This window comes from Thunnus maccoyii, chromosome 2, assembly GCF_910596095.1.
Source record: "Thunnus maccoyii chromosome 2, fThuMac1.1, whole genome shotgun sequence".
NCBI lineage: Eukaryota > Metazoa > Chordata > Actinopteri > Scombriformes > Scombridae > Thunnus > Thunnus maccoyii.
This window is the reverse complement of record NC_056534.1, coordinates 8,156,874-8,183,534: the sequence shown is the minus strand read 5'-3', so window position 1 is coordinate 8,183,534 and position 26,661 is coordinate 8,156,874. Positions and strand designations below refer to the sequence as shown.

The 26,661-nt window shown below is 39.7% G+C and overlaps 2 protein-coding genes across 4 annotated transcripts in view; both read left to right on the top strand.

Moving 5' to 3' along the window:
- The window catches only part of LOC121910310 (extracellular serine/threonine protein kinase FAM20C-like), a 35,190-nt gene that overhangs the window by 6,395 nt on the left and 2,134 nt on the right, over positions 1-26,661 (top strand). The window lies entirely within an intron of this gene.
- Positions 178-26,379, top strand: LOC121910298 (dynein heavy chain domain-containing protein 1). Of its 3 annotated transcripts, none has more exons than XM_042431472.1 (44): positions 178-367; positions 1,315-1,801; positions 2,129-2,302; positions 2,390-2,593; positions 2,937-3,047; positions 3,287-3,443; positions 3,722-3,976; positions 4,311-4,454; positions 4,808-4,919; positions 5,103-5,335; positions 5,458-5,695; positions 5,913-6,070; positions 6,623-6,745; positions 6,910-7,186; positions 7,598-7,725; positions 8,274-8,472; positions 8,560-8,651; positions 8,848-9,070; positions 9,258-9,383; positions 9,480-9,577; positions 9,705-12,861; positions 12,967-13,066; positions 13,252-13,411; positions 13,497-13,779; positions 13,885-15,442; positions 15,783-15,888; positions 16,446-16,560; positions 16,671-16,857; positions 17,275-17,377; positions 17,780-17,908; positions 18,058-18,249; positions 18,481-18,900; positions 19,003-19,426; positions 19,878-19,976; positions 20,140-20,316; positions 20,688-20,866; positions 21,700-22,734; positions 22,839-23,013; positions 23,212-23,295; positions 23,705-23,930; positions 24,153-24,244; positions 24,330-24,479; positions 24,771-25,393; positions 25,535-26,379. In XM_042431472.1, the coding sequence occupies exons 2-44, from the start codon at positions 1,404-1,406 to the stop codon at positions 25,934-25,936; spliced, it is 13,626 nt and encodes a 4,541-aa protein (XP_042287406.1). In that variant the 5' UTR covers positions 178-367; positions 1,315-1,403; the 3' UTR covers positions 25,937-26,379. The 3 variants fall into 3 exon arrangements, with proteins under 3 accessions (XP_042287406.1, XP_042287387.1, XP_042287396.1); XM_042431453.1 differs by having other exon boundaries at positions 12,964-13,066; XM_042431462.1 differs by lacking the exon at positions 178-367 and adding an exon at positions 385-509 and having other exon boundaries at positions 12,964-13,066.

Below are 26,661 nucleotides of genomic sequence, written 5' to 3'. Positions count from 1 at the left end.
GTAGACTAGCCACATTTTATGGTCAATAACAACATCTACAGCCCATGTGTTCTTGTTCAGAGCAACTGAGCTAATAAAAGAAACTTTATTTGTAGTAAAGGATACAAATTGTACACAGACAGCAGGGGAAATACTTTTGTTACAAGCACATAACATGTCAGAGTTTTCGGTTTTGCGCTGTAGTCGCGACAAACTACATTAGATTTTTTAAAAAAGCTGTAAGGTTAAAGGTTAGGAGCAGAGTAAACTCTGCATACTTGACCTTCACCAGCAAAGAGACCAGCCCAACTGCCCAACTGAAGTTTCTGTGCGTTACCGAGGCAACGAGCCGTCGCCGTGGTTGCACTGACAACTTCTGCTCAGCCAGGTAAGAAAGTCACCGAAGTTAATTCTGTTATTTCGTAGTTTTGTAGCTAGTTAGTTGTTTTGAATAAGTTATTTAACTTCTGAAACACACCTTTTGCTTTCTAGTTGTTTTGGTATTTGAACTTCAGCCGTATTAAGAACAGGTGGGGGAAGTCTAACGTCTTTGGTTTACTACTTAGTTAACTAGGTTAGCTGTTACTAACTAACAAAGGTTAGTAAACAGTACAACTTTTTAATGTTATACACTACTGAAATGGAGAATAACGAAACCCACAAAAAGTTATATGTTTAATTTAAAGCATCATGTTAAGTTTAGAATTCATATAGGATAAAAAACTATCGGTTAAAGCAAGTAAATCAGTGCTTTTGACCCATTAGACTGTGCTAATTAAGCTGTTTCTGCAATTGAAAGTAACTAACGTTAGTTTAACACATAGAGGAGGTATTGACAAGATTTTATCTTTGCACTTTATTTCATTATGACTTGCTAAATCTCAGTAGAAAAATGCAGCTTTTCCCAATTCTAGCAAGGGACGGAGTATCTGGAAAAAAAGAAGTTACATACCAGTTATAAACCGAAATGCTGACACTACAAATCCTAAAATATGTCACCATTTCGATATATTGTTATTATTATTATGTGATATGTGACACTATAATGAAGTGACTTATATGGTATTATAATTTTTAGTGCAAATCTAGACAGTAGATTAGGAAAACAATTATTTATTGCCTAAGTACACTCCTCACCTGTCTAAAACTGAATTTGTTGCTTACAGTCAGTAAGAGTAGAGCTCTTGCAACAGTAATAAATGTGTCTGACATCCCAGTCTAGAATATTGTATTCTGTTTTTGGTATGTAGCCAGTTAATGCAGGATAGGTAAAGCATAATATGATAGTGCATGGTGACTCACACTATTCATTAATGTATTTTTTTTACCTTCCAGAAATTCCAGAAAAGGTCTTTATGTAGATTGGAAAGATAAAGTTTGTGGTACCTAAACCTGCTGATGATATTCATAGAGAGATCAGCAGCATGTTCGCTGCCACTTCAGAGAAAAGATCCCATGGTGGAACATCTCAGACATGTGGAAAAGACAGTTCTAGGCCAAATACCAAGGTCAAGAAAAAGGCCCACTCTCCAACTGTCAGTATTTCTTCTGGGTATCAAGTGACTTTACCTCCTATACACCCAGAGCCACCATGCTTCTCAGCAGCTTCACTGGGCAGGTCTCTATTCAGTCGTACCTCCATCCGTCAAAGTGTCCCCTCTGACAGACCTTTATCAGTGGTGGAACTTCCTCGTCTTATAGCCCAAGTAGGACCAGGGAAGGCCATTGGTGACGCAAAATGGACAGAAGGACCTCGACTAATGGCCTCAGCATTAGCCACTGACATCCCTGTCAGAACTGCTGATGAGTCACCAGCAAAGAGGTAAATTAAATAATTACAGAGATCTGATTTAGAATGTGACTCACGCTCTGATTCAATCTGATCCAATTTTAAAAGTTTTGGGTATGAGTGTCATTTCCAATTTAAGCTTATGAGAAATATTGTACTAATTTATGACATAAACAAATACAATGCTGTTATCATACTACATCAGGAAAAATGAGCCTGAGTAAATTTGTAATAATTATGATATCCTGTAGGTAATAGGCATAGGTCTATACAAAGTGACAGAAAAAGTAGCTGACAGATTTATGCTAAGTCCTACAGCATACCTTCCTCTGTTGTTTACACTCACTTTTATTGTTTCAGTTTCACAGAGAAAGATGAATCAATGAAAGTAACAACAAGTAAGAATAAAAAGGCGACCAAACCAAATAACATTCCTCTCACTGGCACAGAGGTAGTTCAACTATTTGTTAGGAAAGGAGACCTGGGAGAACTGGAGCTTTATCACCTGAAAGAAGTGGAGAGTGACTCTTACAGGTACACTTGAAAGTTATTCTACTGCAATGCACACTGTTTAAATATGAATGAAATGTATAAAGGCACACATGTCTTCTCTTCTTTTAGGCCCTACGACCTGCGAGTGGTCCATTCCAGTGAAGCTGGTTCTGAGCACTATGTCTTCTCCTCTCATACTGTCCTACATGTGACAGAGAGGGGTTATGGTGGACTTGTCAGTCTGGCAGAGTGGTACAGAGAGTCTGTGTTGTGGACAGCTTTGCAGGAAATCACATTTTTCAGGGACTTCAGAATGCGGAAAGCTTTTACCTGGTAATAGTAATAATGATAATGATAATAATAATAGCTTTATTGGTATAGCACCTTTCATACAAAATAAAATACAGAAGAAATTACATGCACCAAGTGCTTCACATCAAGAAAGTCATAAAAGGCATAAAATGAACATAAAAACATGTAAATGTACAAAGAAATAAAACATTTTGATATAAGATAAAGTGAAAATAGAATACAAAATGAAATAAAATAAAAACAAAGTGAAAACATAGAATACATACAATGTATAAAATTGAGTAAAAGTACATGTAAGCTGTGCTTTCTGTCTTGTAAGTGATGTTTTTTTCAGGCTTTACCTGCTTGGTGTTTTTTGTGCCAGGTGGCGTAGAAATGTGCGCAAGATCTTTTTTCAGCGCAAGTGTGACAAACTGCAGGGTATGCTGCTCATATCTGTACCTCAGTTCAGAAATGCCCTTTTTCTTTTCTCCAGGTGAGTCGCATCAAATATTCCAGTCTTGAATTATACAATAATGGGATTAATGTCAGCTGGCAAGTGATGCTTTTGATTCAGTATTAGCAGAATTGTTGCTTTTGTTATAATACTTAATATGCTATTATTAAGCTAATTTAAACTCTGACCTTTAGCTTTCATGTACAGTAAGGTGTAAGACAAACAGGGTTAACATTAAATGTTCAGATTTCCCACTAATAATATTATATCTCTTACAGAGCAATTGAAGAACTGAAAAGGACACGCTGGCTGCCTCAGGATGAGTCACGAACCTACACATTGCTGGAATTCAAGAATGTTCTGATCACTAATAATCAAGAGTGTCTGCAGATATTGGGGAAGTTATCACAGTATCGCACTGTCATCCTAAATGTGGTACTTCATTTTTGTATTTCTGACGTAATGCAAAACTAGCTAAAACTAAAACCTGTGTAATTTATATAGCATAGCATTAATTATTGAGTATTTGAGAGCATGACATTTCTTTTTCATGAGTAACATTCAGGAGCATGAGAAATGAGAACTTTTATAGTTTCAGCTGAGAAAGAAGCCTGTCCATTTCATGGGCATGTGGTCAGTGTTCTGGGTGGCATCGTTTTTAGAAGATAAGCTATTCAAATGTTACTACTGTAGTAATGCTCTTTTATCCCCAGGTGAAAGAGAACAGCTATAAGGCCTACCAGGAGCTCCAGCTGCACATGGAATATGCTAAAAAGCCAAATAAATGCTTCGAGCCCATTCACCTCCATCTGGCTCACCAGCAGGAACTGAAGAAAGAGTTGTCCCAGGCTGAAAGCAACTTGGACAAACTGGGCAACTTTGCTGCTCTCATTAATCAAATGACTGTGCAGAGTCTCATCACGATCATCAGACAACATGTAACCTCTTTCCTCAACAATGTTTTGAAGGTGACAAGAGATCATTTGTGAACTCCATTCATGTAGCAGTGTATCCCTACAAAAACATAAACCTTCCTGCTAGAAAAAATGGCAAAAAAATAATAGCATTGTAATTTCTGTCTTTAACACATAGGTTTTTAAGTTAAGATTAAGTCATGGAAACCGATTGAACACTGCTGCAGCCTGCTCTATAGCTATTACCAGGAAAGATATGGAGCCAAATCTAGAATTACTATGATGCACCACTGCTACATAATATAATGGAAGCATCAGATAAAAAAAAAAATAACAAAGCAGTTAATGACCATTTAATCAAATAAATGTTGTTTTTTGTACTTGTCAGAGGGAGAAATCTCAGCAGGGCTGTCTCTTCCAAACCGAACTGTGTGTCAGTGCTAGTGGTCAGCTGACTGTAAACCCACCAATACATCAGTTCCAAGAGGCAGTGAGTGAAGCGCTGCTGACTGTTGGCGACTCTGTAATTCAGGTGATTTATACATTTCCACAGTTGTAAATACAGATGAATTTCATTTTGTTTGCTGGCTAAATGTTAGAGTAACTTAACCCTTTGTGGCATTGACATCTACTATACAGTATATTTTTCAGTTGTTGGCACTGGATGGTATTACTGTTACTAGAAAGTGTGTCTCATATTTGTGAATGTTTGAAAAGGATTGGTGGCTCGATTACTAAAATATGTTTAATTGTGAAAGATGGTAGGTTTTAGTATCTCAAAATTCACAGAAGCTATGGTCATACTTATTTTAAATTTGGTATATATTGCGAGTGTCTTGATCATGAGTTTATAACCAGCCTCATAACAGTTTTATGCTCTGGTAGATGTGTGACACTTGTGGATTATTCCTGGAGGTCAGCAACAGATTCTTCAGCTCTGGTTTTGCTCAGGACTCAATTTCTGACTTCAGTTCACTTGAATATCCTGCTTTTACAGGTACAGCCTTTTGCATTTAAGTTGTCGTTAATGCTTGCAGTTTTAAAGATATAATATTGTTTTATCAAGATTAAAGATTAAAGGTAAAGATACAGATACAATTTTGCATGTCAGAATGCACAATGCTAATTTATTTACTTAGTTAAAATGTAGATTATGATTTCCATGTGTTTTAACCCCCAGGGGAAAATAAGGACAATGATGGGATGGCTTGTCACAGAAAGTTTTGCTGCTGGCGATTGTTCAGAGACAAGTCACTTCACTCGCTGGTTCTGCCAGAACAGACCTTGATAATGGTGCAGGGCAACCAGATGCATGGCAGCTACTATCCTCTCTCAAAAGGACAGCTGGTGTGGCAGATCAGCAGCAATGATGTTTCAAAACAAACTGAGAAAGAGCAGATCAACATCATGCAGGCAAGACTGTGACTTTCATTTCTAGAAAAAGTCGATCATAATCAATACACATGTAAAATATTTTCAGTATCTGCATGTATTTCTAGATATTGTCACAGTTTTTTGTTATTGTCACTGAACAGGAAGCTCAATCAGAAATCCAGCAGCTGTGTGAGAGGTACAGATGGTTGGTAGACATCCATTTGTTCATTAGTCAGTGGAATCCAGCCTCTCTGGAGTCCGTAAAGTCTGCTTTACTGTATGAGGAGCATATTAAGAAGGTGCGCCACTGGTCTGAAAGAATCCACACACTTCCCTCATCAGTCTCTACCTCCAACCAGCTATTCATCATCCTCTGCACCCAAATAAAAGAAAATCTGGGTATGTCTGCACTACATGACTTACTTAATCTTCTCCCCATTGTGTATAAAAAACTCAATTCCTTGATTCCTTGAAGTTAAATAATCATTGCCCCAAACCAGGAAGGAGTAATGAAATGGGACATTCCCATAAGAAACAGCCAGTTAATTTTTGTGGTTTGTTAAAATAGAAAGACTTACTTTCTGATCTTCTATGCTTTTTCCATTTGTTTCTCCAGGGCAACATCTGAGTTTTATTGAAGAAGAAGTTCAAGAGCAGCTAGCTGAGCAGATCAGACTGTACTCAGAGAGCCTCGTATCAGACTTGGAGAGGGCTACTGCTGAACTCAAGACAGAACCCAGAGACTTACATGACTTCTCAAAATACGCTATTATGGTATAGAAACTCTTTAAACTTTACTTACCTGCATAAAAAATAAAGTATTAAAGAAGAAAAAGACAAAATGTAAAGAAGAGAAATACTGTAGATTACTGGTTATGGTTAGGATGGATAAAACAGCCAAAAGGGTAATAAAAGATCCTATAAAAAGACAATACCTTTTTTTATTTAACAAGGATGGCAAATGGAAGATTCAGATTCCCAGCAACTCCTCTTTTGGTCGCATATTCACTTTAATTGAATTATTTATCACCTGCCTTTCCAGAGCGAATGTGCTCTGGATTTATATTTTATAATCCAAGCATAATCAGGTGATAGATGGTATATTTCAACAGTTGCAATACTATAATTTAAATAAACATTAATGAATATATTCCAGTATGTAATTGTAGAATTAGGATGAGTGAGTGCAATTTTATTTTAGATAAAATCTAAAATTAACAAAATTAAAGATATATTTTTGAAAATGAATTAAATGTAATTAATTACATGTTGAATATAATGTCAAAAATTATTTTAAACAAACCTAAATGTTTCTTCTCTCTGCAGCTCAGGGAGTCTGTGAAAAAGTTGTCTGACATGCAGAGACGTTTGGAGTACATTCACTCCCTCCGGGACATCTGCTTGAACTATAGGACAATGACTGAACAGGAGAGGACTTTAAAAGAAAAGGTCTGCTGACATAAAAGAGAAAATGATTGAATGAATTGTCACATTAAAGTTGTACAGCTCAATTTATTGCATAACTTCAGAAGATTACAGCAGTTAGATCACATCTGAGTTATGACTTCTTTGACACTGCAGTGTGTGTGCTTCTGTTTGTGTTCTATATTTAGATGCTGGGCTTGTGGGATTGCCTTTTTCCTCTCTTGAAACAAGCAGATAGCATTGTGTGCCATCATCTTCCTTCAATGGCTAGCGCATTGGACACAATGTTCTCATTTTTGGTCTGTGACCTTAAAAATATGGTCTCTAAAGCTACCTTTGGACAATTCCTTGATCCATCCAAGAATGCTGATGAGATGGTCTCCAAACTGAACTACATGTGTGCTCATGTGCATACTCTCAAAACAAAGCTGGAACAGCTTAGTAGGAACAGTGAAAATCTACAAGGTGAGATGTTCTGAATTATATAAATGAATGAATAAATCATAAGTCATTTGTTTATTTTCCTTATATTGAGAGTTTGTATCATTGCGGTAGACCTGGGAATTTGAAAATAGCAGTTACAGGCATGAAAAAGTTATTATTGAACATGACCACCACAGCAAAACACTTTTTATTAAATTACAGTATGCATGACCCACACTAAGGCAAATGTATTGTCTTGTGTGACAGTTGCAGCAGCAGATTTGCCACATTCAAACTACATACTGAAAAAGGAGAACAAATGGAACATTAACAGTGGTTTTGATCCTGGAATATCCATGGAAAATACTATTGTCATGCCATTAACTTACAAAAGATTCTTCCACTCTCTCATCTTCTAATTAGACCATTATGTTTCCCATGATTTTCCATTAGAAAATCCAATGGATTTGACCATTCTAACAACAGATGTTCACAAAATCAAGGCCCGTAAGGAGCTGTGGGAGCTGACAGCTCTATACAGAACATGGATAAAAGAGTGGAGAAAGTTGCTGTTCACTGAGGTAAGATGCCAAATGAACCTCTGTCTGCTTATTGACATGATGATATTTTACAAACAGTTAATAATTTGTATAAAATGATGTGTACATTTTAAACAAATACTCTTTATAGTCCCAATATGTAGTTATAGCAATCACAATTTATATATTTTGGTTAAAATATACTTGAACTTGAATTTGCTTTGGTCTTAATTGATACCCTTCTAAAATTTCTTCTCTCTTGGAAAAAAAAGCCTAATGTTAGCATCTGAAGTGTTAGCAAACACACCCTATAGCATAGTACAAGGTCTAAAATTAAATAAACTGTTTTTTAAAGATAGAAAAACACTGAGCTGTCATCGTTGTCCATGTGATCTGAACCAAGAGATAATTAACCCATGTGTTTTGATCCCCTGTCATGTCATATAATATATATAGAGGCTGCTATCAAATTGCAGCTAAGCCAAGACAACAACTCAGTATTTCACCTGAAAAAACAGCTCTCTTTCTCTATCTTTTGATCTTTCTGACCTTACTGCTAATATTAATCTTCTGAAATATTTTTCTGTCAGGTTGTGGTGTCACAAGCTCAAGAGAAAATTGCCAAGTGGCAGGAGCAAGCTATATCTCTAACAAGCACCATACCTACACATGATGCAGTGCTGCAGGAGACTTTGGGAATCCTAGAGAGCTTAAGTCATCAGCTTGCAGTCATGGCCAAGCTGCAGAGCCCGACACTCAAACATAAACACTGGAAAGCTATTTTCCAAGGTCAGATACTCAGCCCATAGTGTAACACATGCATGTTCTGTGAACCACAGCATATCTAATATGATCAAAATACATTCCATCTGACAGGCATGGGCCTACTATATGTCCCAGAGAAGAAGGTGACTGTTGCTGAACTGATGTCTCAACAGCTTGAAGTTCACCAGGAACTAATTAATAAGGTGGGAGCCAAAGAGATGTTACATATTGAGCATGCTGTGGCAGTGGTACTAAAATCAGGAAACATAAGGGCAGAAATAATTTGTTGAAAAATTTCAGGTGAAAACCGATAGGCTCAACCAACACCAAATTATCCTCATATATCACTGAAATGTGACACTCAACTGATTTAGCTTACAGTAACTTTTACTTTGTCAGATATGCAGGGATGCACAAGCAGAGTGTGACATGGAGCAGGCCTTCCAAAGGCTTCAACAGGAATGGAAAGCCAGACTCTTCCAGCTGGATAAATTCAGAGTTCCTGTTTGGCAGTATTGTGAGCAACAACATGGATTAACAGAGAGGCCCACAGCTGGCACCATTTCAAATTCCCAAACTGCCAGTCAAAAGTCCTGTAATGATGTTAGATTCATCGTCATTGGTGAGACTGAATAACAACTGACTGAATAACAAGCTAGTAAATTAATAATACAGATGTAGTCATTGTTGTAGTTGGTGTTGAGTCTTACTTTTTACTGCATGCTTATTGAATTACTTATTTGGCCCCATCAACAGAAGGAAATATGTAGAAATGATATTCTGTGATCTGCTAATATGCTTTTTTTTAGATACGAAAATCCACTTTGCTCAGACCGAAAATGATTTGATGTCTTTGTCCATCATTTTGAAGTCCTCACACAGCACTGAATTCAGGTTGCAGGTGGAAGATTGGATTCAGTCACTACAAGAACTCGGTAAAGATTTTCAGTATTTTCCTCCAAGTGCAGAAACAGAACATACTTGTGAGAATACAGTTTATTGATTTTTGCTTTCCCTTTCAATATTTATAGGGAAGCTGCTTGATTTATTTGAAAGATACCAGCAAATATGGGCCTTCCTGACCAAGGTGTTTCATGAAACATCCTTTAGTGTTCAGAGAGTGGACCTGGTATGTCCCTGTGTCATCAAAAGTCAAACCAACATCATTTTTACAATGCTTTGAAACTGATGAATGTCAGTGCTTTGCTTTATTTTTACATGTCAAATTAATGCTTATTTTTCTTCTTATTCCATAGCTGGAGCGTTTCCAACCAGTTGATGAAACATTTAAGAACATTATGCATACTATATCAACTGACCTTCGTGTGTTGAACCTTGTGCATTCCAAGATGACAAATGATAAATTCCATGGTAATAGTCTTTGCCAGATCCTCATTAATGGTCTTTCTACAATGGAAGCTATATACAACCAGATGGTGGATCTCCGGGATGCCCTCTGTGAAGTGTTTCCAAGAGTCTGGTTCTTGAGTGACAGGGAAGTAATAGAACTACTCTGCTTTCACCCAACACCCTCCACACTGCTACCCTTTGTACGCAAATTCTTTAAAGGGGTACGTTGGCTCGAGGTGGACTATGAAATGCCATCTAATACAAGAGATCTAAAAGGTTGTGGGGCTACATCTGTTAGCCACAGACATATGAAGGTGCTTGGGGTTTTTGGCAGCCTACAGGAGCACATTACTTTTATTTCTCCTTTGGAACCAAATTGCAATCCCTTGGTTTGGCTTTGTGCCTTTGAGAAACAATTCAAGTTTACCATGGAACAGCTCCTGAAACAATGTGCTGATGTACAAAGCCAACTTAAACCATCCAATCAAGACTTGTCATGTGATACGAAAGTTGGAGACATCCTGCTCCATATTGCTGATAGGAGGAAAAATGCACAACCTGTGCTGGATATGCTGTCTGAATATCCCCTTCAGTGTCTGCTGGTGGCTGAGGAGGCAGTATGGTTCAGAGTTGTTCTACAAGCTTTCCAAGAATCAAGCTCGATGAAGTTAAGCAACATAAAGGCATACAACTGTGCAAAACTGAAAACCCTTGGCCAGTCCATAAGGGATAGAATCACAGGGTCTAAAAGTGAATCACTGGTTTCTAAGTACATGATGATGTGCCTGCGTGCTTTAGTGCAACTTACAATGAATCATGCACAGCAGCTATCTCAGCTCATGGAGGTGAAATGTGAGCTGGAATCTTCTTTTGAATGGCTGAGTTTAATGAAGTATTGTATAACCTCAGATGATCAGAGTGTAAAAGGCAATGATGATTCAACATGTTATGTGGATGTTTTGTGCCATCGACTCCAGTATGGTTATGAGTATTTTGGTCCAGAAGATTGGCTGATGGTGCACACTCCCTCCACAGATCGGGGGATAGTGGGGATTCTCCTTGCACTGACAAGCTACAGGTGTGGGTTTATGAGTGGACCTTGCATGTCTGGAAAGAAAAAGACTGTGGTCCAGTTAGGGAAAATGCTGGGACGACAGGTTGTCATTATACAGTGCTGTCCAAGCATGAGACCCAATGTTGTTCAGCAGATGTTGTTTGGTGCTCTCCAGACTGGAGCATGGCTTGTGCTGGACTCTGTGGACTTACTAACACAAGGGATCCAGTCATCACTGGGACAGTATCTAGAAGACATTCACCAATCCTTCTCTGAGTTAATGAAAAAGAAGAATCAAAGTGTGAATGAGGAGCTAAAGGATGGGACTACTGATGGGGTCACAGGTTGCAAAAACATTGTGGATCCAGAATGCCATATGGTACTTGCAGGGAAAAGCCTTTCTGCTAGCCTAAGCTATGGATGTGTTCTCATTTCATCAAAGGGGTACACATCTGAAGTTCCACAAAGTCTCCGATTTGCAACCAGACCTGTTGCATTAACCCATCCAGATTACAGGATCATTGCAGAAGTAATGTTGGCCTCCATTGGTTTCTCAGAGGCCATGTCTTTAAGTCGACGTCTGGTGTCCCTCATCAGCCTGGCCAAGGATTTGCTCTATCTGCCTGATGTCATCACTCAAGACCAGAGCGGTTATCTTGTGGTCTTGCAAAAGATCATCTCTGCCTCTGAAATACAGTTACAACAAGGTGTAAGGCAACGAGAAATTTCAGATAAGGCTAAACGATTGGCTGCAGAACAAACTGATCTTACACCTCCACAAAATGTGACTGCCAGACTTATTGAGAATGATAGAGAAGAAGCTGAAAAGCCTTCAATGTCGTGCAGCTCTCATTTCTCAATTATACGGGGATTAATGGAGGAGACAGCTATTGTCAAAGCAATTCTTTCTGTGTTATTACCTGTTATTCATGAGCCCAAGAAAGCCTCACAGTTCTACATCATTTTCAAGGACACATTCCCCATAGCATGCCAGTTTCCTCTTTTTCAACAATATATTGATGAAGAAGAAAAGAAGCAACTTAAAGAGGCAGTTACAGAAGAATTAGAGAGGAAATTGTTTCATTCTGACACAGAAATGATTTGCAGTGCTCTTACACTTTACCATACCATGACATTCTCTCAGGCTGTTATGCTTGTAGGGCACACAGGTAGTGGAAAAACAACCTGTTTTAGTGCTCTAGCTGGAGCACTCAGTAGTCTGGCTGCCAAGGCAGTGGAAAATGTGTTTGAAAATGACAATATGATTGAAGAAGGTACCCCACAAGCAGAGTCACAGATCTCTGCTTTAACCTGGAGCTACATTGACACTGTGGTCTTATTTCCTAATGCCATGTCTCACGAAGAGGTATTTGGTTACTTCTGTGAAAAAAGAGGATGGCAAGATGGAGCTGTTGCAAAGGTGTTGAGAGATTCAGAACGACGTGAACGCACAAGTTCTGAAATGTGCAAGAATAAGAAGAAAAGTGATCAGACCACAATAATGAAATGGCTTGTAATGGATGGAGAGCCTGTGGGGCAACCTGGCTGGTTAGATTACTTAACCACACTGTGTAATCTCGAGGACCCATATCTGTACCTGTCATCAGGTGAAACACTTGTGCCGTCCCAATCACACCTTAAGCTACTTATGGAAATCACTGACCTAAGTGATGCAAGTCCCTCTGTAGTGACTCGTTGCAGCCTTGTTTATTTCACAGGGACTGATCTGTGGAAGGCTGTGTGGAAGAGTGAAATGGATGCTCTCCATTGTGAACACACACTGGATCAAGGGACCTTGAAAATGTGGAATCGTCTGGGTGAAGATCTTTTCTCCAGCACTCTGAGTTTGCTTAAGCAAAATGCAATTCATAGTGAAGGAGAATCTTGTAAAAGCTCAATATATGGCATGAAAGAAATCATGTCATTCAGTCGGATCCTTCGTGCCCTCCTACAACATTTTGGGAAGGAAGTAGAGGAATCTGAAGCAGCACCACAAATAGACAAAAGAGGTATGACCATTACTCATGTTCTTAAAAATTTAACATAAGTAGTAGTTAAGTTAGGGATTTAACTTTTCAAACAACTGCTATGTTTATCACTGATTATACCAGCAGATATACCTCTACATAGAACTGACACGTCAGATGCCGAAATGAAAGAAGGGCTTTTTCTGGTGGCCTATATTTGGGGGTTTGGTGGACATCTGCATCCTCGGTATGACAATCCTAAATGACCTTTTATGTTGTCACCTGTCTCATACTGTACGCACACACCAGGCAAATGTTTTAGTCGTGTATTATTGCCATCAAAATGTCTTGTAACTTTTTTACCAAAATGCCTCCAAAATGAATACAAGTCATAGTTTTTCTCATACTGTATATTTTATGTTTTTATTTCAGCCACTGGCCACAGTTTGACACTGTAGCCCGCCAGCTTCTGTTTAATAGCCGGTACAAACTTGTGGTTCCAGATGAAGAGACTGTGTTTGAACACTTTTTTGGCATCGACAGTAAGATATGCCCCAGGGAATCACTGTTGACAAATTCCATCACTCCCAAGGTTTGTCCTGAACAAAATACATAAATTTAGTGTTCATGTACATTTTAATATCTGAACTAATAAGAGTCTTAATGTATTTACATAGTACAGGAAATATACATATCTCCTGAACCTCATGTTGGAGGCAAATCAGCCAGTGTTGGTTGCAGGAGAGCCCTGTTCAGGAAAAACCACTCTGTGTAACTCTTTGTTGAGTTTTGACAAGCCACACATTAGCCTACCAGCCAATCCACTCCTGAGCTCCAGAGACCTGCGCTCAATACTGAATGGCATCAGCTGCCAGAGGACCTGCAAAGATACCATGGGTTCCATGACCAAACAGTCAAGCCTGCTTCTTTTTGTGGATGATTTGCATGAAGCCCCATGTGGTGAGTAGGAAAAAGTACCTTAGGGGGAGTAAATGTGTTGAAATTTAAATCTAAATGTACAATGTGTTAAACTGTATCAATTTAGTATATCTTTCCTTTTGATAGATGTGTTTGGGAAGATGTCAAAGGCCCTAGAGACGCTACGACAAAGTATTTCAAAAGGAGGGATTCTTACATTTGATACCAACCACTTCAAGTTATTGAGTCCTGGAACCATCAGCTACATGGCTACCTGTTGTGTCTTTGAATTGGGCAACCACCACAGTCACTTGATATCTTCCAGGCTCTCACGCCTGTTCTCCATCTTTGTGCTTCCTAGCTTAACCATAGACAGTATATTGTCTATCCATTCTCCTCAGCTAAAACTTTGGCTCCAAAACATGCCATTTATCCAGAGTGTTGCGGATATGGCATGTTGTATCATCACTGCAACTAAAAATCTGTATCATGCAGTTGGTGAAAAATTCCAGCCCAATGTGCAGAGGCCCTACTTTATGTTCTCCCATCATGACCTGCAAAAGGTGTTTCGGGGGATGTGCCTGTGGCAGCCTAACATCCCAAATACAGCGACAATGCAGAAAAAGAAGTATGCAACACCAAGTTTTCTTCCAGTCCTGACAGGGCCTGCAACAACAGTGCTTGACATAGCACATCTCTGGATGCATGAGTGCATGCGTACTTTCAGTGATAGGTTATGCTCAGAGGATGAAAGCAAAACTCTTCAGTCACTCATAGCCAAGGCAGCAACAACACACTATGGAATTAGATTGGTCAATGAACTCAACTCTGACAGTTTAGATTGCCCACCTGCTGTCACAAGTCTCACTGTTCACACACTACCCATTGACACAGCAGGCACCTGTAAGCCAATAGGTCAGAGTCCAGATACACTAAATCTGGTACAAGAACCAAAACCAGCTGGCCAATTAGACCTGAAGAAAGACTATACATTGACTGATCCATCCTTTCCATCTGAAAACAATCATTTAGAAGATACAAGCCTAAAACCCCACCCTCTGCAACCCCAGATTCTTCAGCATATGGAGGATGTAATGGCTAAACTTGTATATTGTCCTGAGCTCTCTGAGGCCTTGAATTCAATGACTCAGCAACACAATTTCAAATGTAGTTCTTCTTACCAGGAGGGAGACCTTGATGTACTAGTGCAGAAGGTTTCTGCACTCATGGACAGAAAAGAGGAAGACAAAGGACAGGAAGTTGATAATGCCCACAACATCACATCCAAATACATCGTACACAGACAGAGGGTGTGTCAGCTGTTACATATCCTCAGGGCTTTGCTCATTCCAGGAGGTCATGGTGTGCTGTTTGGCTCAGACAGAGGCACAGGCCGCAAAACATCTGTGCGTTTAGCCGCCTATGTTACAGGCTACCAGTTGATGGAGATACATCCTGGTAATGAGAGTAAGTTGCATAAAATCCTAAAACAGGCTGGGAGTCAAACTAGAATGGATGGCGTTAATGTCATCATACTTGTCCATGAGGGAATTAGCCCATCTGTCAGAGAAGAACTTCTGGTGGCTATGGCCCACAGTACCTACCCCGGGCTCCACACAGAGGAGGACCTGAGGAACCTTGTTTCCAGAGTGACTGCTGTGAAAAACTCCAGAAGATATCTTAGGGACAGTTGGAATTTTGAGAAGTAAGAAGACCTAATTGCTGACCTAGTTTGCTACATTATTTAGGACTAACATAGAGACAACTAGTAGTTGTTAGTATTCAACCCTCCTGTTACATTGTATCACTGAAAGATTAGGCCTAGAAATACATGCAATGTATTCAGTGTTCATTTGGAATTTACTGACATCCTAACATCCAAAAGTGTAATGTAGTGCTAATGTACTTCTGATGTATGCATTCATTAATACATTCAGTTATATGTTAGTGGTACTGTAGACAAGTAAACTGCTTGCAGTTAAGTATTCGGAAAAGAAAATGTGTGTACTTTGTAAACCTTTTTTGTTCTTTTCTTTTTAACGAAGGTACTTGAGCCGAATCCACAGAAATGTACATGTGTTCCTGTTGATGCCCTTCACCATTTCAGACAGCAGTGAAATACCTGCCAACAATGGATCCCCTGGATGGAATGTAAATAAGTATTTTTTTTATGACTACACTCGTCGTTGACACTTTGTATCTGTATTGCATAACAAAACAAACAGTACTTTTCAGACCACATTCATCCAAAAAAGTGTAGCTACACCTCATATTCAACAAACATTTGCAAGCAAAATGTGATCATGTCATGAAAAATGAATTTTAAAACTAAGCCAGCAAGCAGTAAGGTGGAGAAATCAGTACAGGCACAACCATTTAAGACAACAAGGTTGATTGATGCAATATCTATCAAACTGGTCTTTTTAAGTTGAATGGGGGCAGGAACCTTTGTACACCAACTGTCACATCACAGCAAAGTCAGTGAGGTTCACACTGCAGCTGTAGCCTATGTTGTTAAGTGTACACAGCCTTCACACAGTCCTGGTCTCTACTGTGATGTGATATTTTGGATAGCAATAGCTCTGTATGCTAAGTGTATGTTGCACAATTAACTTAAAATTGGAAATTATGTTAGAAATTATTACATTTCCAATTTGATTTTAAATAGTGGAGGTTTATGGAGAACATTTTACCCTATTGCGATCCAGGTACAAATGGCCAAGGCCCTGAGCCTCAGCTGCTGTGTGGAGGTGTACCAGCCTTGGTCCAATCAGTCTTTGGTGGAAGTTGCTTCTCAATGCCTGAAAATGAGTGACCCAAAAAGTAAGTCAGACCACCAAAGTGATTCATATCCATTTCATGTTTACCAGTTTCTACTGGTAGTATTATTCCAGACGGTACCAAGATACACCCTTCTTTTTCTTTTAACTTAGTGAAGAGAGAAGGCTCAGAGGCCAGTCTGTCTGTGGCTATGGCAGGAATCCATCAATCTGCATGTCAGTATGCTTCTGTCCTTTTAAGAGCTCAGCCTTTCAGCCCCCAGACGTATACGGAGTTCATTGCCCACTTTGGTTACCTCTGCAACCACCTGCGCAAGCAATGGCAGGGCCAAGCCAACAGGTAGTTGGTCTTTCACTTGAAGAATCATTTTCCCCTGTCCCTGTGTCTCTAGTATTTAATGTGCTGACTGATGATGTACAAATGCAAATATATTTGTGATGATACTTTGCCAACTTTATCTGATATTGTGACCCTCTATCATATCTAAAAGAAACAAAATATTTGGTGCACTGTAAATTATCATGCAATCAAACACAGCTGCACCACAAACTACACCCTGATCAATATCTGAAACAGTCACAACAAAAATTAAAGATAGTAACCTTCGCAAAGGAAGCATTTGTTGCAGGGCTGTTTTATATGATTTCAGGAGACTGTACAGGTCTAAATTATATTTCTTGACATCCTTTAAATATTCTTCTACTTAATTAATCATACTTAAATTTGCAGGTCTACAATAACTATTTTGTTTTTCAGAGTTATTGCTGCTCTGTCTCATTTGGATGTCGTGAGCAGCACAGCTGTGAAGTACAAACAGGACTTAATAAGACTGCAAGAGAAAGTCGCTGAGACACAGCAGGTAGTGTATATGCAGTTTAAGCAGAATCAATAGTCTGTGTATGGTTGCAGCAGTATTGACTGCCACAGTGTCCATACCACAGGAGGTTCTTTTCCACCGCAGTCATGATTCAAACATTTGAAACAAATATATTGTAGAAATGTACTGCATTCAAGGGCATCTTATTATTTAATTAATTGAGAAACTCTTCAAAAGCAACATTTAGTTTTTGCATCTCATTTTTTGAAAAAGTGATTATGTGACCCTGAACCATCCCATAAATAATAATTGCAATCTGAATATTAAAAAAATTCTTAGAGTTTTGTCTGTATTATTTATACTGTAGCACAGTATTTCTTTGTGAAAACTACATATTTTAGATATCTGTATTACCACTCTGACCCCTTTCTCTCTGTCCTGCAGCTTGAGAAAGAGCTCCTAAGAGCTATAGATGATCAGAGGAGCCTGCTTGAGGAAACCCAGCAGAAATGTGTAGAAGCGGAGAACAAGCTGTATCACTTTGAAGAGCAGATCAATCACGCTCAGGAGCAGGTGAGCAGATTGCAAATTTTTGTATTATTTACAGATAAAATCATAATAATGTGTTCTGATATTGTGTTGTCAAATCCTTAGAACAATTCAGAACATCTCATAGAAGTTTCACAGAAAATGACCTTGACATTTTAAATTTTGTTTCCCAGATTAGATCTGTATTCCAGTCAGGCCTCAAGATTCTTAAGTGTTTGAATCCATCTGACCTGGAGGAGGTACGCCACTACAGAGATCCACCAGATGGAGTGGTAAAAATCATGGATGCTATTTGTTTGTTGTTTAATCGTCCACCAGGCTGGGAAAGTGCTAAACAGCTTCTTGGACAATCCAACTTTTTCCAGGTATGTGGGAAAAACATCTATATCAGGACAAACTATTTGACGCTACTAACTTGCTTGACATAATACAGTACTATTACATGCAAATTAACAAGGTTGACAAGGTTAACAAAGTTGAGTTATCATTCCAATTTGTGTAGAAATGTGTCAGTTACTTTGCCATTGTAGTTTTGAAATTGAAATTTAGTGGCTGTTTTGAGATTACTCAGGTTGGTTAACTTCTCCTTTTCTCAGGAGTTGGAATTTTTTGACCGCTACAGACTGACAAATGAACAGCTGCAGCAGCTTGGCCAGATAGTTAAAAGCCCCCTGTTTGTACCAGAGTCTGTGCGAGAGGTGAGCAAGGCCTGCGAGTCCCTGTGCCAATGGGTCCAGGCTGTGTATGAGTGCTGCTGTATGCAGTACCACCTGGTGGTCAAGCAGCAGTTGGAGGTGCTGGCTGGAGAGGCACAAAATCAACTGTACCTGGCCAAGCAGCAGAAGGAGGATGCATATTATTTCCTAGAGGATTTAAAGTTTCAGCTGCAGTTTGTACAGGAGGCCCTGAAGGAGCAACTGTTACAGCTGCACAGAGCTGAGAGCATGGAAAGAGAAGCTGCTACAGCTGTAGGGCAGTTAGAGATACATGTCAGAGATTGGAGGGCTGCTGCTCAGGTAACAGAATTTGCAAATATACAGTATGTGTCATTAAACATGCCACTTAATTTATTATCATTTCTATTGAAACAAATATGTTTTTCTCAATTTTCCCCTCAGGAGGCAGAGTTGAATAACCAAACCTTACCAGGAGATGCCCTTATCCTGGCTGCAATCACCTCATATTTAGGCCCCTTTGCACCTGATGTACGCACAGAACTGCTGAGCAAGTGGAGGGAGCTATGTCAGACAGGAAGCATCGACATAAACCCCAAGGACCCCAGAGCCTCCCTGTTTACATACCCTGACACAGCACCTCCTTACCCCACACTCGGTTTTCCTATCCCTGTGTCTAAGAGGCTACAGCTGCCTCTGGGTCAGGCATTAGGTATGAACAAGTGGCAGCTCCAGGATGCTGCATCTGCCAGATTGGTAGTGAAGCTGTTGCTGTGGGGCTGCAGGAATACCTGGGTTCAGCGCTGGCCTCTACTGGCAGACACCCAGCATCACCTGGAGATAAGTTCCCAAAACTTCCTCATCAAAGGTATGTCCTTAGATTTACAAATGTCTGTGCTGGGATTTGGCCATTTGTTCGATCCTGTGTCATCCATTCTCTCTGAGATCTTTGCCAAAGTTTGTAATAGCAGTTCAGTCCAGTCATGTACTACTACAAATAATTTAACCTTTTTTTTATTCATCAAATTAGCAACTAATCCCCATTACAACTTGCCATCAATTTATTTTTTGCCCATAGCTATAACACCCAAAGGTATTCAATTTACTATGATTGTATTACCTGCCTGATTAACCAACATTACAAGCAACTGTATACAGAAAATCACAGTTTTTCCTATCCTCTTTATGTATAGACAAAATCTCCACAAAGTCTATGTTGATAGTTTAAGGCCACCAGTTATTGTAGTCTACAGACTCCATATAAGATAAGATCAGAATTATAAATCTTAAAACCAGTACAGTAAGTGTCTGTTCTACAGGAGAGAAGGCCATGCTTGAGAAGGAGTTAGAGTGTGGGATGGTGGTTTGTGCTGATGATCCAAAGCTGCTGGACAAACTGGACCAGGCTGCTGAGAAAGGTGAGTTAGTGGAGGTTACACATATAAAACAAAACTTTTGATATTTGCTTTTATTTGGTTTTGCATGATGTAGTAGTTAATTTGGTGCCAAATATGGTATCATTTCAAAGTTAAAAGTGCCTTTTTTCAGCCTTATATTCATTCTAAACCTTTCTTTTTGCAGGTTTAAGAGTCTTGGTTACTCATGTGGAACGTGCTGTCCCCAGTCCACAATTTATGGCCAGACTGGCACGCCCTGCTGGATGTCGCCTTCCAGGATTAAAACAGCATGTACAGCTGACCCACCCTGAGTTCTGCCTCTTCCTCAGCACCTATCTGCCTGTCCGACTGCTTAGCAGTGGTAAGAAGGAGGCAATACAACTGTAAAGGGATAGACTTGGCTAAAGCTGTCTCATTTTTGCATTTCACTTGCAAAAGAAGTGAAGGATTTTCAAATTAATTTATCACCCCAGCACCATAAATGTGCGGGAATTTGTCTTGGTGACTGTCTAAATGTGTAATTCAGTGATAACACTTATGGCTATTCACAGAGAATATTTCCGCACACAGTGCAAAAATATGTTATTGCTGTATTACTCTGCTTATAAGGAATTTCATCCTAAGATGGAATATATTAAAACAGAAAAAATGAACTGGACACTGAACATTTTGGAAATGAGCTCTTTATTGGAAAGTAGTGACTAACCATTTACTCTTGCTCTTGTTCCTCAGTGATCCCTGCGTCCATCTTGGCTCAGGTATGTGTTGTTGACCTCTCTGTGAGCTCAGAAGAGATCCAGGAGCTGATGCTGACACAGCTGCTGCAGTCTGAGTGTAAAGACCTGCTGATTCAACACCTGCGGTTCCAGAATAACAAGCAGTTGCTGCAGAAGAAACTGGTTGCAGAAGAGGTACTTAAACCAGTATATACAATCATATCAAGCAAATTCTGCTCCTGTTGATCACTTAGTTTCATATGATATAGTGAAGTATTGTCAAATTACTGTTGGACATAGGGGGATATATTTTCTCTTGAACAAAACAAAATTGGCATACAGCACCATTCCTGCCTGACTGTGACAATCCATTTGCCTTATAATTGTTGCCCAAAATTTTTGCTTTGCTCATTGAGGCCTGGTCTTGGTCAATACACATTATTTTGGAATTTACATCATTACAAGCTGGCTGTAAAGTGTGTGTGACAGTTTTCGCTTCCTCTCACACATCAGCATCAACCCTTCATTCACTTAATTAGATTAGTCTTTGTTTCCATAGCAGCTGTCATTGTTAGTTTTCTTCTTAAGTATGCACCAAAATCAGTTTGTGAATTTGAGCCAATGTCCTTGCAAAATCCTACATATTATATCTAAAATACCTTGTTGAAATATTTTTCTCAGGATTCTTGAATTTTGTGAGGTGGCAAGTCATGTCATCATCTAAATGCTCTCCGCAGTTTGCCTCTTGATCTAGCTGATATTTGTCAGACTTGAGTGATTCTCGGTCGATATTTTCCAGATTTGAATCTTGTAATGTATGCTGTGTCTTAATGAAACTACTGCTGTGTCTGTGGTCAATGGATGAAAAAGCTAATTTCTATTGTTAAGTCAAACTAAAACAGAATGTAGTGCTTTCATGCCAAATTCTACTTGATAGATAATAATAATGAATAAATAATAATAATTAAATTATCTGCTTTTGTTTATAGTTGCTGTACACCAATTGACTGTATGCAATCTTGTCTTAGGATGCTCTGATGGACTACATACTGCAGTGTAACACCACACTGCTGCAGGAATCTGATTTTCTCCCTCGTGTGGCTGTTTGTCAAGAAGCAATGAAGAAACTACAGGCGGAGATCCAGGGTCTAAGTGAGGAGCTCAAGTACCATGAGTCCCTGTTTGCTGCTCCTCGACAATTAATGAGGCTAGCTGCCACCCTCTACCAGGCTTTGCAGGAGGTGTCTCGTCTTTCCCCTGCCTACTACTTTTCCTTATCTGGCTTCATCACATTGTTGCGCAAGGCCTTCATTATAAAGGGCAGGCCATTTGTGTCTTACACCATTGGGAAAGTGTCAGCAGGCATAATACCAGAGATCATGAACAGGATGGTAGACCAACTATTGGTCCAATACAGACCTTGTCTCTTCAAGAGCCATGTTGCTGTTCTGAAGCTACTGGTGTCTGTGGCTCTGCTCCAGCACAACCATCTCTGCTCTGAGGCAGAGAAGGCAGCCTTCTTCAAGGGCCTTGTAGACATACAAAGTCCTGTCACTAAAGTGAAACCCTGCTCCTCTCCTGCCACCGCCTCACAGTCCTGCAATTCACTGCCCAGCTGGATATCCCCTCATATCTACCCAGAACTTCTCTGTTTAGACAGGATCCCATCCTTCAGAGGGTTGACTGCCTCTCTTGCCACTTCCCCCATTCAGTGGCAGGAGTACCTGCACTTTACGTCCTCCACTGTAGTAGGGGCTGTTCCTTTTCGCTCTCACTCCCATCTGTCCTTGCTACAGCGGGCTCTCCTCTGGAAGACCCTGATCCCACATTGCCTAGAGGAACTCGCTGAGGCCATGGCTGCCTGTCACCTCTGCCTGTCTGGACAGACCACAGGAACTGAGGCGCCTCACACTGGGAACCCAGAGGCCCTCTCTAGATTTCTTGTCAAACATGAGGGACCCATCATTCTTACATTGCCTAGTCCATGCAAAGATAACTGGACAAGCATTCAGCCTCTTCACTTAATAAAACAATTGGCCTGCTGTGTAGCAGAAACAAAGGAGGTAATATATACTGTTTGATTTATTTTGTGTCAAGTTAATAGCTGTAAACACTGTACATCTATGCAGTCTTTGATGTTTTTCTAAATGAATACTGTGTGTTTTAGGTTCAGGTGAAAGTAATTTCTTTTGGAGGTCTGTGTGACAAAGAGTTCATCCTCTCAACTCTGGACAAAGCAGTTAATAATGGCCACTGGTTGGTTTTTAATAACTGTCACCTGTTGGACCAATGGGATGATAAAGTACTGATGCACCTCAATCAGGTGATCTCCTCTTTCAAAGGTGGGTGGTCCGTCAAGAACCAGTGTAAGCTGGATTTGTATCATTCATTAGCATTAACAAATATTATGATAAGAACAAAATTTATGAGTCCTGTTCAAAAGCCTAAAAGAGAGCATGCAATGACAGTACTGACTAACCATATTCATCCATCTCTGTCTACCTATCTGCCTTTCTGCCAACCTACATACCTCCACACAGTGAAGCCAGACATAAAAAGCCAGATACACCCATTCTTCCGGCTGTGGTTTATAACTCAAGAAAATGCATCCTCCTCCATACCTGGTAAGTTTAAAATTTTTGTCTGCACTGCTCTATCGAAGTCTCCAAGGATTAGTCATCATAGCTGCAGGAAAGATGAACCAGTCTTTCCTTTTTGCCACAACCACTCAGTATGAAGCTAGAAATATTTTCCAGTCTGATTTTCTACAAACATAACACTATACACTCACAATATTGGTGTGCAGTCAGAGGATAAAAGTACGTGTACATCAGTTTTTCTCAATTAAAGCAATGTCATGATCTTTGTGATTATATTTTCTCAATAACATTCATGATTGTTCGTCTGTAATTTAATTCATGGCAAATTAAAAAATGTGCTTAAGTAAAAACATTAGCCTTTGTCTCGTTTGTTACTCATGTTGCAATAATGATTATGATGACAATGATGATTATCATTTTTATCATTAAACAGTGGCAGTGCGAATGTGTGCCCTGCCTCTGGTCTGTGACTCTGCCTTGGATGTGAAGGAGGAGTTGAGTTGCTCTTTGCGACAGGTGGTGCCTGTCATACAGCGTCAATCACTGTCAAGTGTCACAGCCGACAACTTGGAGCTCCTTCTACACTGTGCCATCTTCCATACTGTCTTACTGCAGAGACAGACCTATAAATACCTGGGCCAGGGGAGAATCCACTGCTGGTGAGGACAGTGGCTCATATATTGTAAACTGTAGATAATATACAGTAGATTCCTTCATTCATTCAATTAGTTTTAACAAATTGAAAACTTCTGCTTCAATTTAGAGGAAAACCAACCAAACCAGTGTTTCAAAGCCGATGTGTGTTTTTGAAATGGTGGATATAATCTTCATATTATTGATGATATTATTATATACATCAAGGATTTCTGCCTGTTTTAAAGGAGCCAGGAAGACCTCCAGGCTTTGGTGGACGCATACATTTGCATTGCCAGTCTCTGCCATAATAAGACTAAGGCTTTGCAGTATATAGCAGGTGAGGCAGCATGAATAGCTAAAACTGTCCTATAAGTTCAGTTGCTGTTATGGTCTAATCTTCTTTCTTTTTTTTTTAATCATAGTCAATCTGGTGCATGGCGGCCATGTGCTAGATTCTGCGGATTTGGAGGTGGTAGAGAGTGTTGCCAAGACCTGTTTCAATACAGTGTCACCTCTCTCGGACAGTGGACCACACATCCTCTCAAATATTATCAGCAGCACTGGGAACTTTGGTAACCAAGCAACTTCCTGATAATACTGTATTTTGCATAGTACAGTATATAGATTACACGCAGAGTGATGGGACAGTGAAGTGGAGGAAATGGAGCATGGAAGGTTTTCAGATGTAGAGCAAGTTCCATGATTGCAGCATTGAAATTAGGCTGATCTACTAAATCAACATTGTAAACAACAAGTAGCAAGTACTTAGAAGCATTAGAGCCAGTGTGTGTGTGTGTGTGTGTGTTTGGTTGCCAAATGTTTTGTGTAAGTGTATTGATAAGAGCTATGTTTCATGTCCTCAGATTTGTCAGGACTGCTGCAGGTTTTGGAGAAGGGTCCTTGGGATTCAGCAAATATCAGTGATACCCTTGTGTTGGGTTTCAGTGCTGATGTGGCAGCTGAGATAGTAAAGATCAATAGCCACAATCTGAGCATACTACTGCAGGCCTCCCAGACTCTAGGAACAACAAGATGTTTCAGCACTGAATTGAACCAGCCTGTCACACTGCCAGCCTACAGCCACGCTAGAGACCGACTGCAGGCTCTGCAGAGTTACTTCACACACAAGAATGACAGCAGATATACAAATGCAGGAGCCATTTCTCACAGTCCCCTATGTGACTTCCTCCAGGCTGAGTGGGATGATCTCATTGATTCAGTATCCTCACTCCTCTCACAGCTCCAACAGCCCATTCAAAACAGCACGCCAACCTTCGCTTCCCTCCTCAAGCTCACTGACTTGTCTCGCTTGGAGAGGAGGGCAGAGTTGCTCAGGGCTTATCTCTGGCACTACAGCACTTCAGATCCACCCGGTGCCTACCGACTATCTGCTTTCAAAAATGCCAGAGGCATTCTGGTGGCATTGATGAGAGAGGCTGCTCAAGTAAATCGCAAATATGTCAGTGATATAACTCTGCATTTTCAGGTAAAGTATAAAAAGAATGAAAAACTAAAAGAGCTTTTCAATTTTGGAACCCAGTGGGTGAAAAAAAGTAATTTACTACCTTGACTTTAACCATTTGCAGGTCTTGCAGGATGATAACTAATAGTCTTCTTGTCTCTCCAGGTTCTGAGTGATAGTACATACCCAGCCTCACTTCCCACAGATGCTTTATATTTGTGTGGCCTGGAGCTGAGAGGGGCATCATGGGATACACAGATAGGAGCCGTACAAGACACACACTCTCCTCAGCCTTGCTCATTCCCTCTTGTTTGTGTCAAGGCTCAAGTTAAGAAAACAGATAGCTCATATTTAAGGGATGCCAGCAATGTCCAAGTCTCAGATGCTTCTCCATCGACTGCCCCTCAGTTACCAGTCTATCAATGCCCTCTTTATCTGGACGAAGAGCAAGAGACAGGAAACTGGGGACTGGCTGATGCTAACATTATTACTACACTTTCCCTTCATGCCAAGTTAAATCCTGTGTTGTGTAGTTTAAGAAGGGTGAGGCTAGTGAGTAGGCTCTGAGTGAACCAGCCTGCTATTAACTGCTGTGATGCACCTGGCAGATAAAAAAATGCACTGATGCAATTAGACACATGTACTGAATAAGCAACACCAGAAATATAAAACAGAGTCATGATTCTTTATGTATAATACTGATGCCACATGAGACATGTTGTGTATGTATTCATTTTTAGGACTAATGTTCACATGATTTTACTTATGTGAATTTGCAGTTACTGTATAATGTATCTTTATACATTATGTTTTGTAATGTTTTTAATTTTGTTTTTCATTGAAGTTGTACAGTGTTATAACAGCAATTTATGGCAACTTGTTTGATCCGGCTAAATCTCACAGAGCCCAAAAGGACTGGAGAGTGTTTATCTTGACAAAATGTCACTGAATCTATTGTAAGCTATTAAAATGAAAAAAAAAAAAATATTAAAAAGGAACATTGACATGTACACTGTTAATGTGTTTGAATAAGCTGTGGTTGTCCTCAAGCTGGGGGGTTCAGTACATCCGTGTGTCATCTGTTCAGTTTTGACACAGGAAGATATTTTATGTTGCAAGGTAATAAACAATACAGTAAATAATTTCTATTTCTTTAATGTGTAAGACCATAATGTGACATGTTCTTTTTGACATTTTAAGAACTTAAGTTTTTGATTGACAGTATCCACTGGATAGTTGCAGCACAAAAATCAACCTAGTTGACTAGTAACTGAATACTTCTTCCTCTTCCT

Bases quoted from the DNA above. Each gene is read 5' to 3' on its own strand.
- LOC121910298 (XM_042431453.1), top strand. From the start codon at position 1,404: ATGTTCGCTGCCACTTCAGAGAAAAGATCCCATGGTGGAACATCTCAG. The intron at 15,443-15,782 runs GTAAGAAGACCT...TTTTTAACGAAG, and splicing joins GACAGTTGGAATTTTGAGAA to GTACTTGAGCCGAATCCACA. The intron at 16,858-17,274 runs GTAGTTGGTCTT...TTTGTTTTTCAG, and splicing joins TGGCAGGGCCAAGCCAACAG to AGTTATTGCTGCTCTGTCTC.